At 48.3% G+C, this 12,592-nt stretch overlaps 1 protein-coding gene across 6 annotated transcripts in view; it reads right to left on the bottom strand.

Annotated features, from left to right (window-relative positions):
* Positions 1 to 11,586, bottom strand: part of RCAN1 (regulator of calcineurin 1) — a 95,342-nt gene extending 83,756 nt beyond the window's left edge. The window contains exons 1-3 of one of the 6 annotated variants that reach the window (XM_060297817.1): positions 10,618 to 10,734; positions 9,370 to 9,462; positions 8,860 to 8,977 (exon numbers count right to left, since the gene is read on the bottom strand). In XM_060297817.1, coding sequence (XP_060153800.1) covers positions 8,860 to 8,880 — 21 coding nt within the window. In that variant the 5' untranslated portion in view covers positions 8,881 to 8,977; positions 9,370 to 9,462; positions 10,618 to 10,734. Of the gene's footprint in view, positions 1 to 7,987; positions 8,773 to 8,859; positions 8,978 to 9,023; positions 9,040 to 9,369; positions 9,463 to 10,617; positions 11,066 to 11,181 lie in introns of those variants that run through there. The other 5 variants (XM_060297815.1, XM_030880835.2, XM_060297816.2 and 2 more) reach the window with 5 other exon arrangements.
* Between the last annotated feature and the right edge of the window lie 1,006 nt (positions 11,587 to 12,592).

Genomic DNA, 12,592 nt, shown 5'->3' with positions numbered 1-12,592 from the left:
GAGGGTTCTCCATCACCATCCACGATCTGCAGCTTAGGCGCAGAAGTGGTTATGAGAGCAGAGCTGAGATCTACCCGAATTCCCCCAAATCCCGACTCCAGCCCAGAAGAATACTGTCACTACATGGCTTGGGCGGTAGGTCATTCATCCGAGGACAGGGGTCCACCACGCGGGGCTGACAACCTATGCAGCAGCAAAAGCTTTGCCTTTTAAAAGTAATCACCATAGCAACCTAATAGCTGAGACAGCTCAGAAAATTCCCCTTATCTCTGAAGTGAAGTGTTTGTTTCATCTGAGTGAGCTCTCTCTTTCTCTTTCTTCCTTTCTCTCTTTCTTTCCCACACCTCTTGGCTTGTGGGATCTTAGTTCCCTGACCAGGGATTGAACCCGTGCCCCCCGGCGGTGGAAGCACTGACTCCTAACCACTGGCCTGCCAGGGAATTCCCTCTTTACATTTCTTTATGCTGATCATTTGAGTCATAGTCCGAGTAAGTCACAAAAAATCAGAGCACGGGGCAGAGAATGTCACAAATGTGTACTAGGCACAGTGAAAGAGGGTCACTCTCTGAGGCAAGCACAGCGTCCCTGTTTCCTGTTCTAACCAAAGGGGGTCCCATTGCCCAGCAGCAGGGAGAGTCCCCTCCCTTGGCTTTCTGCTGGGAGAATGGAAGAGAGGGGGTGTGTCTCCGGTTTAAAGTTCCAGCTACACACTTATCATTATAATAGCTTCTTCTGCAGCACAAGAAGTGACTTCTCCCTCCGAAAACGCACGCTCTGTCTGTGATGCCTGAAATAAAGTCGAAGGCAACCACCAGACTCCATCGCAGAACTTATGGGAGGTGACCTCCCCCTGGTGGCAGGCGCTGGTGTTTGAACAGCCCTGGACTAGCTCTCGCACAGCCTCCTCTGCCCTTCCACCAGGAAGGACCATAGGTACCCTGCTCTCCAGTAGCCCCCTAACGGTGGCACAGGAGACAGTTCTGCCTGTTTCAGCTGCCGGGGCTCTAGCTGTCCTCCTCATTGCCTCATGCTCCGGATTCTTTGCACGGGGTGGGAGGTGTGGCAGGCGAGGACATCATTTCACAGGAAATTAGATGAGCAATGTAACCAGCAGGTCGGGAGAAAATTCTAGTTCTGCCAATATCTAGTGAGCTCCCCTGAGGAAATGTGGCCACTGCTCTGAGATTCCTCCTTGGAGAAGTTGAAGGCTTGAGCCTGAGGTCCTCTCTGCCACGGTTCTGTAGCTGCGCCCAGAGTCTGACGCCCAGCTGCCATGGGATTCTACGTGCTGATGAGTTTTGCAAAGGGAGCAGAAGCCTTCCACATCTATAAAATGGGCAAATATAGTATTTATCTTAGAAAGCTGTAAGAAGGATGAAATGAAATGATGTACATAAAATATTTGACAAACAGTATGTGCTAAGTAAACAGGGTGCTTCTCATGAATTGTTTTTCTTAAATTTATTAATTTTTGGCTGTGTTGGGTCTTCGTTGCTGCGTGCGGGCTTTCTCTAGTTGTGGCGAGCGGCGGCTACTCTTCGTTGCGGTGCGTGGGCTTCTCATTGCGGTGGCTTCTCTTGCTGCAGAGCACGGGCTCTAGGCGCACGGGCTTCAGTAGTTGTGGCGCGCGGGCTCAGTAGTTGTGCCTCCCGGGCTCTAGAGCGCAGGCTCAGTAGTTGTGGTGTACGGGCTTAGTTGCCCGACGGCATGTGGGGATCTTCCCCGACCAGGGCTCGAACCCACGTCCCCTGCACTGGAAGGTGGATTCTTAACCACTGCGCCACCAGGGAAGTCCCTGAATTGTTTAATTACTAACTACATATATAATTGATGACCCAAAGTTAAGAGTGAAGGAGGGGACTACTAGTAACCTTCCCGGGACAACAGGCATGAACCAGATGGACAAACTGGGACATACTGTCACCGTATCAATAAGAAATAGCTGTCGGGCGACTGGGAAAAGTTCCCAATAATGGGAAAACTTAAAAAAAAAAGTTTCACTCAATTGTTCTGGCTTTGTGAGGTCACATATTTGGCAAACCCTCAAATGGCAACTGGACAGAATCGGCGCTGGCCTCAGTTAGATGGTCTCTGACACAGGTTCCTCTCCGATGGGTGAAATTTCCAAGACCAATTGCAGACACAAGTGTAAGTGACTGAAATTTACCTCCTCTCTCCCACAAACCAGCAGACAGGCCTCCCACGGACCAGTGCAGGACAAGGCATGAGAGTGGGGATGGAGGAAACCAGAATGTCACCCCCCAATATGCCTCTCTGACATAAAAGGTATTTGAAGCTGAATGCAATTCTGAAGCACATATGCAAGAAAGCTCTATCTTGTCCCTCTTTTCTGCTTATAGGTGGGATATAAATGCCCCTTTTAATGGAGATGACTCCAGACTCTTACAGAGGAATCTGCAAACGCACCCATCAGTTTCCTCCCACGTATTTACTTCCCCACAGTGTGCTGCCATGTGGAAGCCTGAAACTGCTTTCCTCCCTCCTGCCATTTCTCTATCAATTTATTCTTTGCCGAAGAGGCTACATAAGCCAAGTTCTAAGCCTCCACGTCATGATGAGGGTTCTCCCACCTGACCTGTACTGCACGCATTAATGACTTCTGTTTTTCTCTTGTGACCCACCTTTTCGTTAAAGAGCCACAGCTGAAAACCTAGAACGGACAGAGGTAAAGTTCTGTCTCCCCTGCAGGTAGGAGGCTGGGAAGCTGGATGGAAGAGAACTGGAGTCACGCTAGGAAAGATTCTCTCCTTGAGTCAATTCCTACTGGAAAAGGTCTGTAGGGGAGCAAGCGCTCCACTGACAGAAGAGCTGGAAGTGACCTCGCTGAGATGATCCGGGCTGAACCCGGTCACTTCATAGATGAAGCAACTGAGGTCTGGGTGAATATCTTGCCCAAGGACGTGTGGTTTGTTATGGATCCGTTAAGCTCTTTGGTTATATTTACATAACACACACAATTTAAAAAGTGTGTGTCCTCCCTGCTGGCCTGTGAGCCTCACAAAGGGAGAGACGTGTCTGTCATTCACCAAGGGCGCCGCAGCCCCCTCACACTGACCTCACCGTGACTGTGGGGTAGGGCTCATTGTCCTCCTTCTGCAATGGGGGAGACCAAGCCTGGGGAGGTTGACTGACTCACCTGGGGTCCCACAGCTGGCCTTGCAACCAGCACGGTGCTCAGAACACAGGAGGCCCTCAAAAATACTTGTTGAATGAATGAATGAATGAGTGAAGTGATGGAGCTACGATTCAAATCCGGGTCTGCCTGACTCCAGCGCCCAGGCACTGCCTTCCGCTTGAATTCGAGAATATCATCAGGGCTGCCACGGATGTACAAAACGCACTCAAATAGATCTGTTAAATATAAATAAATGGCTTAGAGAATAACAGAGTTATAACTCCTATGAACCTCAGTTTCCTGTGGATAAAAGCACTTTCTTCATAGAGATATCCTAGGGTTTAAATAAGCTGTGAAAGATATGAAAAATTCATGTGCATTACTGCATACAAGATGATTCCAGCACAGGTTCTGTAGTTGGCTAAAACCAGGTTTGAATCATAGGGCCAGCGCTTACTGGCTATGTGATCTGGGACAGGTTACTTGGCCTCCTCTGGCCTCAGTTTCCATGTCCACAGAATGGGAATAATAGTACCTATTTCATAGAGTTCTTATAAAAAGATGAAATGATAAATGTTACACATAAAGCACTTCGCATTAATGAATAGAACTATTTTATTATCTGTAAAGTAAAGCAGAAAAGTTAACAAAAATTATAAAAGTAATAAAGTAAAACAAGCTATTGTTATGTCGCATGAAAAAAATCCAAAATTAGCTTTCTGAATCAAATAACATTTTTGTCTTTTAATCCTGAATTCAGGCCAACCTCAAACACCTCTTCCTATGGTGTTAATTATGATTACACGTGGGAACTTCACGTTGCACCTGCTGAAATTAGTAATGAAAGGAAAAGTACTGAACCTTCTCAACATAAAAAAGCTTTAGTTTCCTGAGCTCTTGGTTCAGAAGTGTAGTGGCTGACAGCTTTTGCTATGAACCTAGCTATAAACCTATCAATGAGGTATTTTATGTTAAGTAGTCGAGTCTAAAACTGTATTCTTTATAGAGCTGAAGCTAAAAAAATCAGATGAGAAAATACCTTAATGAACATTTCTGAACATTAACTGCTCCAAGAAGTCAGAAAAGTTTACAAGGAAGAAAATGTCCTAATAAATAGTAACGGTCGGTGGTCGGCAGCCTGTAAGATGGGCTCAGCGATCTCCACTTACCAGGACTCACGCCCTGGTGTAAGCCCCCCACCCCCCTGCGTGGGAGCTGCACTTACTGACTCACTTCTAATGAAGAGAATCCAGTAAAAGTGGTGGGATATCACTCTGAGATTATTAGGTCACAAGAAGACTGTGAACTGCATTCCATCTTGCATGCCCTTTCTCCCTTGCTCTGATGGAAGCCAGAGGTCTGTGTGGCTATGAATTGAGGGGGGCCTCTAGCCAACAGCCACTGAGGAACTGGGGCTCTCAGTCCAACAACCCACCAGAAATGCAATCCTGCCAAAGACCACGTGAGTCAATCTGGGAGCAGACGCTCCTTCAGTTGAGCCGTCAGATGAGACTGCAGCTGGTACTTTGTTGCAGATGTTGAGGCAGAGGCACCAGGATACGCCATCCCTGGATTCCTGACCCACAGAAACTGTGAGATAATAAATGTTTATTGTTCTGAACTACTAAGTCTTGAGTTAGTTTGTTACACAGCAGTAGATAATACACAACTTACATTATGTGTTTACTATGTCCTAGTCCCTGGGACAAGCATTTTATGTGCATCATAAGGTGTTAGTACTACTGGCACCTCCGTTTTACAGGTAGGGAAGTGAAGGCACGGTAGGGTAAATAGCTTCCCCAGGGTCACACTGGTGTTGGTGGTAAAGGTGTGCTTCAGATTCATGCCCGTGCTGCATTGCCTCCGCACGGACACACTTCAAAGGGGAATGTGAGCATTTGAAACCCAAGGAAATCTTTAGAGGTTAAAAATATAAACAAAAACACTCGACACCAACTAAATCAAATAAAGGATTTCTACAGTGCCTGAAATCTACACAACACGAAGCCAACCCTTTCTTCCACGTCAAAGTTTGAATTAAGGGAGTTAATATTTTCCTGATGTTCAAGTTTGAAAATGTTTCTGTTCTGCCCAAGAAGGGTAGAAGAGCTATTTTTACTTCCTACGGCCATGGTATAGCCCATCACTGCTCAGAGAATAGAGCAGAGTCACTTACTGTCTCATTAACTGTCAGCGTCCCCATGTTTGGACAGTGATTCATATTTACAAAGGAAAACATTCTGTCACAATTGAATTGTATTTCAAATGACCGGCACTCCCCCTCAGCCCTTGAAATGGGTCCTAACAACTGTGCACAGAAAATGCACACGGAGGAGTCCCCTCCCTGCTCCTACCCTCAACACACACACTGATGCGTGCACAACTGCAATCACTGTAACAGGAGTGATGCATTCACAGAACAGGGCAAATAGGCCCCTCAGTGGCATGTATGCAAAAGAGGAGACTGTGCCATCTGATGACATTTTTAGAAAGGAAAGAAGGAAAGAATAGAGCCTGAAATATAAACACTGGAATCAAACAGCCTCTGCTTTAGCTATTCTATCCCAAAGCCTATTTTTTTTTCTTTTTCTTTTTTTGGCTCCCTTATGTAATTGTCTTGGGAGTTGCTGGCAATAACGTTGAAAGCTATTGCTACTGAAGAAGAAATGCTTTGAGCAATGGAGGGTGCTGAAAAGGGGACCAAACCCTTGTTAGGGAGGGAAGTGGAGAGGAGAGATCAAAAGAACCTCACGGACGTTAAAAAAATATATATACATATGTAGATAGATAGATAGATTTAAGAGTCAGAAATTCTAAAATTAGGGAAATAGTGGATAACTTCTAAGTAAACTTTGCACATATAGAATATGCAGGTTTTTGTTTTTTTAAACTTACAACATTCTGAACTTTCCCAAATAAATGAAACCATACCATATTGGGTTTAACCTCCTCCACACTTGAGGAGGTTTCAGGGGACATTTTATGCTTAATTTAAGTCTCAGAAACCACATGCCTGTGACACTAGGATGAAAAGTGAAAATGGCCTAGGAAGGCGGGGATGTTACACTGTAATAGAACTCCCAACTGTTACCATCCTGCCGGAATGTCACATTTTACAACACACTGTGACGGGAACAAGCAGATACAAGGCCAAGCATATACAATCATACAGGCGGAAACTATGCATCTCAGCTGTCCCACCTTGGAGCTTCAAACATTTCAATCATCAAATTGCTACTGAGTGATATCTTGTCTGCCGAAATACACGCTTTGGGGGGACGAGCCCGGGATCTGACGTCTGGTGGAGAGCAAGCAGCAGCACGAGAGGATGTGTACAAAAGCCCCGAGGCGACCCCACGTTCAGGTATGTGTTCTTATCTCGCGTGTCACCCGCCCAAAGGCTGGGCTCTCAGGCTGACAGCCGGTCATTCTGCTTTCCAGCCACAAGGTCAAACGGCACTTAGGAGAAGGGAGGCTCCCGACTAGGGGCCTGACTCCCATTTTGGACTAGAGGAAATCAAGGCACAGATCTGGCTGAAAGCGGAACCAATGATCAATTATTCTATAATCCTTTCATGATACAACAATGACTCTGGTCAGGCTAGACCCCTTCTGGCTAGACAATGGTCCGCAACCTTGGTTCCCAATCAGACTCACCCTGGGGAGCGTTCCAGGTGGTTCCCAGCCCCTGAGGCTGGAATTGGTCTGCAGAGGCCTGGGCATGAGAGTTTCTCAGGGGTCTTCACTGATACAAAGAATTTAAGGACACCCCTCAACCACCTTTTATGCCTTATCAGAATATTTCATGTTTTGAAAAGAAAGTCACGCCAGTATCATAAATCTTATGTGGGCATTTGTTTTAAGAAAGGTGAGTCACTAGCAGAGCTGTCAATCAAATATACATTCAGGTCTCAGACAACAGAAAAATGGCATTCGTTTCCATTACTCTATGAAATTATATCTGCTGCCTGGAAACTAACAATATTATTTGAGAACTCTGACTTTCTGGTTAGCTTGGGGACAACTGAAGGAACCTTTATTCTAGGGAACCAACGAACCACTGCCAACAATCCAAAGCACATGTAATTACCGGTTCAAAGCACTGCTTTGCTTTCTCAGTAAAAAGAAAAAATGTTCACAAAAAGTACAGTAATGGAATATGCTACGCAAATATCTGTACAACCAAAAATAACCTTATTTCAATAAAAGTTTTCATTCATTTGTAATGGTGTGAATCTCTCTAATAATATTGCTTGAAATTAATGACGATACAGTTTCAGTTATTTTTTGGATAAACATTTAATGAACATGTTAATTATAAATTATTTATAATAATTTGATGATCCAGCTAACAAAAACAAATTTTACATATCAGATCCAACTGTTACAGTTAGAAAACGGGCTTCCAATATAAATTCCCAAATGAATTGGCAGTTCAGGTCAATTTCTTTCTTTACTTTACAATTAAGGTTAGAGACTGATATGAACACACGTAAAGAACACTGACATAGCCTTTTTCCTTCACACCATCTGCCACCATCTGGATGTTTGTGTTTCCCCCAAATTCATACATTGATGTCCTCACCCCCAAAGGTGATGGTATTAGCTGTTGGGAGGTGATTAGGGATCATGAGGATGAAGCCCTCATGATGGGATTAGTGCACTTATAAAAGAGACCCCATCCCTACCGCCATGGGAGGACACAGCGAGAAGTCTGCAACCCAGAGGAGGGCCCTCACCCAGCCATGCTGGCCACCAGAACTGTGAGAAATAAATTTCTATTTTTATAAGCCACCCAATCTGTGGCATTTTGTTACAGTAGCCCTAACAGGTTAAGACACCATCACTCACCCAGATGATCCTCCAACAGACTGGTTAAAGAGAGGATGTGGCCACACCACCAGCACAGGGACTTTTGTTGGCAATGCAGTCAATGGTCCGCCGACTCAAGGGCCAGATACCACTGACCTGAAGTAGAATCATGTTTTCATTACACCACCCAAAGGTGACACTCCAGCTTTAATAAGAATGGCCTTCAAAATAATAAGGCCGTCAGACTGAAATCTCAGAAGCCACATCTTCCCACCTGGAGGAATGGTTTCAGCTAAATGAGAAATTTATCTTTCTACTGGAAGGCTTACCAACGGTCTCTGCAGGACCCTGGAGATGGGCAACCAAGGCACGGAGCTCCCCCTGTCCGCATTCTGAGGCTCCTGACCCCCGAATGGAAAGGACAGGCACTGTCTCCCACGTCTCCACCCTAGTCCAGACACCTTCACAGCTCCCCTGACAACCAAAGTCAAGAGCCTCCTAAGGGGCCTCTTTGCTTCCTCTCCTGCCCACCCAACCTCCTTCCTTAGGGAGGGAAGTGGAGAGGAGAGATCAAAAGAACCTCACGGACGTGAATGTCTTCCCCCAAAGACATTCTCCACCTAGAACAGGATCCGAATCCCTCCCAGGGCCTCCAGGCTCCCGTGGAACCGTTCCCCGGCTGCGTCAACCTCGGCCACCACCACTGCCCTCACTGGGCCCTCTGCACACACTTGTTCATCCCTGCACTGGAACTTTTGTATTTGCTATTCCCTCTGCCTGGACACCAGCCACACAAAATCTACATGAGGAGCTTCTTCCTGCCAGGCAAGTCCAAGCTGTGCAGAGTGGCCTTCCGGGGCCACTCAGCCTAAAGCGGCCGCATGCTGACCCTCTCCGCACGTCCTCTTTACCTGCACTGATCCCAGAGCCATTCTCTGCTCTCTCCACTCTTCTCTGGGCCCTGGAAGGCTGACCCACCTACGGACTGCATTGGTTGGACTCCCTGGCCTCCTGGCTGCCAGCTGGGCTCTGCCAACGAGATCAGAAAGCTGGGGCAAGCTGGGGTATTTCTTACCTGCAACTCGCGGCTTCAGCATCTCAATTCCATCCCTCCACGTCTGTAGCTCCTGCCAAGAGGCTCCTCTCCTAGGGTTCCAGCAATACGACTTCCTCCCAACACTCCCTCTGACTCCCTCAGTCCTGCCCCAATTAACCAGTTCTTGGTTACCATAGGGTCCCTGTTAGGCCCTGACTGATACCATAGGGTCCCTGTTAGGCCCTGGCTGATATCACTGGGTTCCTGTTAGGCCCTGACTGATACCACCCAGTCCCTCTCCTCTCCCTGGTCACTCCCGATCACATCATCCTGGGTATGTCCTGCACTGCACTGACCACCATCTGAAATCACCTTGTTCACTTACTTTTTTTGACTGTCTATCTCTTCCTCAACTGCTAGTACATAAGCAGGAAGCTCACTGTGTTCACCACTCTATCCACTGGGCCTAAAACAGTACCTGGAACATAGTAAGCATTCGACAAACAGCAAAAGAATAAATGAATGAGTGAATGAGTGAATGAACGCTAGCCCATTGTCTCTGCTCAAAACAGCACCTTGTAAGCCTGTCCCTGATCATTTTATGTAAAACAGCAATCTTCCCCTTCCCCCCCATCTTCCAAGGCCAACTTTTTCCTATAGCACCAACACCTCTTAACAAATTTGCTATCTATTTGTTTACTGTCTGTTTCCCCCAACAAAAATGCCAGCCCTGAAAGCAGGAATGCTATTTTATTCACTGCTGTGCCCTCAGAGCCTAGAACAGTGCCCGGCTCACAGCAGAATCTCCACACATATTTGTTAACATGAAGAGCTACCAAAGGGGGCGACATTTCAGACGAAGCAATTTCAGGATGGTCCCCAACACTGGGAAGACCATAAAACTATGAATTGCTAGGCAAACAAGCAGCATCTTACATGATCTGATCTTGTTTCTTTAGCATGAGAGCCTAGGACCCTTAAGAAAGAGACTTGGTATGCTGTTAGACCTTAGCCTCAAGAAGAGAAAAGGTGGGAGAGTAAAATGAGTGAGACCCTGTATTTGTGCCAATAGTTCCTTTAGAAAGCACGCATGGAACCTCAGCGAAGCACACAGCCCCTGTAAATCCTGAGAGTAGATGAGCCTCTACATTATAAATAAATGGGTCTTAAGCACACCATTCTCTGCTCCACAGTGGTGTTCCTCTTGGCAGCCACCCTGACTACAGTTCATTGACAGTACGCAGACTCAGAGCCAAGCACTGAAAGCAGCACTTTCTTTGACAGCTGCTCTCCTAATGGGGCATCTCTCTCAAAGACAAGCTTTATTCTGCAACGCCTACGTTGTCCAAATTTTATTCTGCACACTAATTGCAGATTCCAAATAAATTCCTCCTTCCCACCGCCCTTGGTTAGTCATACCTGCCCCCTCTCTCTCCAACATGTCTAAACCCTGGGGATGTAGAGGAAAAAAAAAAATCCAACTCTCCCTGTACTGAGTGTCTCCTGTCACTCCTTCAGGGAGCAAGATTCCAGACTAAATATCCTAAAGGCCTAGAAAATGGGCCCCTTCCCCCCAACACCATTCCACCAAAACTGGCCAAGTGCAAGATAATGAGCAACCGCGGATCCTCACCCAAACATTGGCTTTGCTTCCAGGCGTGCAGATTGAGAATGCCGAGACGCCGTCCTGTTTGTAACACTGAGTCACGTCGCCGCTCAACGTCTGTTTCCTCCTCCCCATGAATGAGGCGACCCCCTCCTCAAAGGAGTAAGTGCCCGGCACGGTCCAAGCCCCCAGGTGACGATACGAGCTCCCCGGCCGCTCGGGGAGCTAATTCATCCTCCGATTGTCTCCTACTACGTCGCCCCCCTCCCCACCCGAGTTAACACCCGGGGACTGGAGCGTCGCTACGAGGGGGTTACTAGCCCAGGTGAAAGGCCAGCCCCTGGGCGCGCAGCGCGCGGCCCGGCAGGTGCTGGGGACCTGGGACCTCGGGGAGCGCGCCCCCACCCCAACCGGGACAGAGGGGACCGCGGCAGGGCGGCCGGGGACGTCGCCGCGTCCCCGGGGGTGGCCTCCCGCCCCGCCGGCGGCCCGGCTGGAGAGGCTGCCCCGGGCCGGCAGGACCTCGGCGCTGCCTCCTCCCGGCAACAAGTGTCCGCCCTCCGCCCGACGGTCGCCCCGCCCGGCCCTCACCCGGCACAGGCCGTCCACGAACACGCGCGGGTCCAGGTGGCAGGCGATGGTGGCGCTGGGTAGGTCCTGCAGGTCCACCTCCTCCATCTCGCAGTCGATGAAGCTCCAGTCGCCGCCGCCCTCGTCTGCCTCGGCAGCCCCAGAGAACGGCGCGAAGGGCCGCAGCGTCACTCCGGGCTGCGCTCGCGCCTCGGCCGCCGCCCCGAGCCGGGGCCCGGCCAAACCGTCCTCCATCCCCGCGGCCGTGCGCCCCCGCCGGCTGTGCTGGGCTCGCGCGGGATCCTCGCGCTCTCCCGTCCGCCGACTGGGCGGTTAACCTCCTCGGGCTTGCGTCGCAGCGGGCTGTGGTCACCACGGCTCCCGGAGACGCGGCCTCGGAGTGCCGGCCCCGCCCGCCGCCGTTCCGCTCCGCGCCCGGCCCGCCCGGCAACGAGGGCGGAGCTCCGGCGGAATTAGACATGGGCCCTTTAAGGCCGGCCCACGTGGGTCATCTTCCCCCGCCGTCCGGAAGAGAAAGCGAATAGAGGATCGGGATTCTTCTCACATGATCTTCATTCTGCCGCCCTCAGCCTGAGGCCTCAGAGCGGCCATGTTGGTTAGGGGCAAAGGTCTCTTCAGCCAGTTCCGCTTTTCTGACATCCGATGCCAGTTGAAGGCGCCAGGCAGTGTCTTGGGCGCAGGGTTAATAGCTGGAGAACCAGCGCTTCTGTGGTTCCCATGGGTGACGTTTTTGAGGCACATAGGCCAACTTTGGGGGATTTAAACGAGATATAGTCCTGGCTATGGCCTTTGGCAAGTGGTTAGATACTTACCGTATATTGTCAGATATAGCCGCAATAGTGAATTGAACGAGACCGTGGTTAACGATAGCTTACTTTTTTTATTTTTAAATTAATTTTTATTGGAGTATAGTCGCTTTACAATGTTGTGTTAGTTTCTGCTGTACAGCAAAGTGAATCAGTTATATGTATACGTACATCCACTCTTTTTTAGATTCTTTTCCCATGTAGGTCATTACGGAGTATTGAGTAAAGTTCCCTGTGCTATACAGTAGGTTCTCATTAGTTATCTATTTTATATATAGTAGTGTATATATGTCAATCCCAATCTCCCAATTCATCCCACCCCCGGCGACAATACCTTACTTTTAGATTTTAGCTTATTAGTCATTATATCATTGTTCAAATTTTATATAATCAGAAATACTTTTTTTGAGTTACTACTATGTACTGTGAACAATATGAGCTAACGAAAGAAGTAAAACCTTGGTGCTTTCCTTTGGGGAGTTTATAGATAGAAAACGGAGGTCCTCTAATAAGTGTCTCTCTCTCTCCCTCTCCCCCTCCCACCTTTCCTGCAAAATAGAATTCCTTCACTGTGAAGGGCAATGTGGTTCAGTGAAAATCTGAGT

Source organism: Globicephala melas, chromosome 4, assembly GCF_963455315.2.
Source record: "Globicephala melas chromosome 4, mGloMel1.2, whole genome shotgun sequence".
Classification (NCBI taxonomy): Eukaryota; Metazoa; Chordata; class Mammalia; order Artiodactyla; family Delphinidae; genus Globicephala; species Globicephala melas.
Note: the sequence above shows the minus strand (reverse complement) of the source record. Positions and strands in the feature narration are given on the sequence as shown.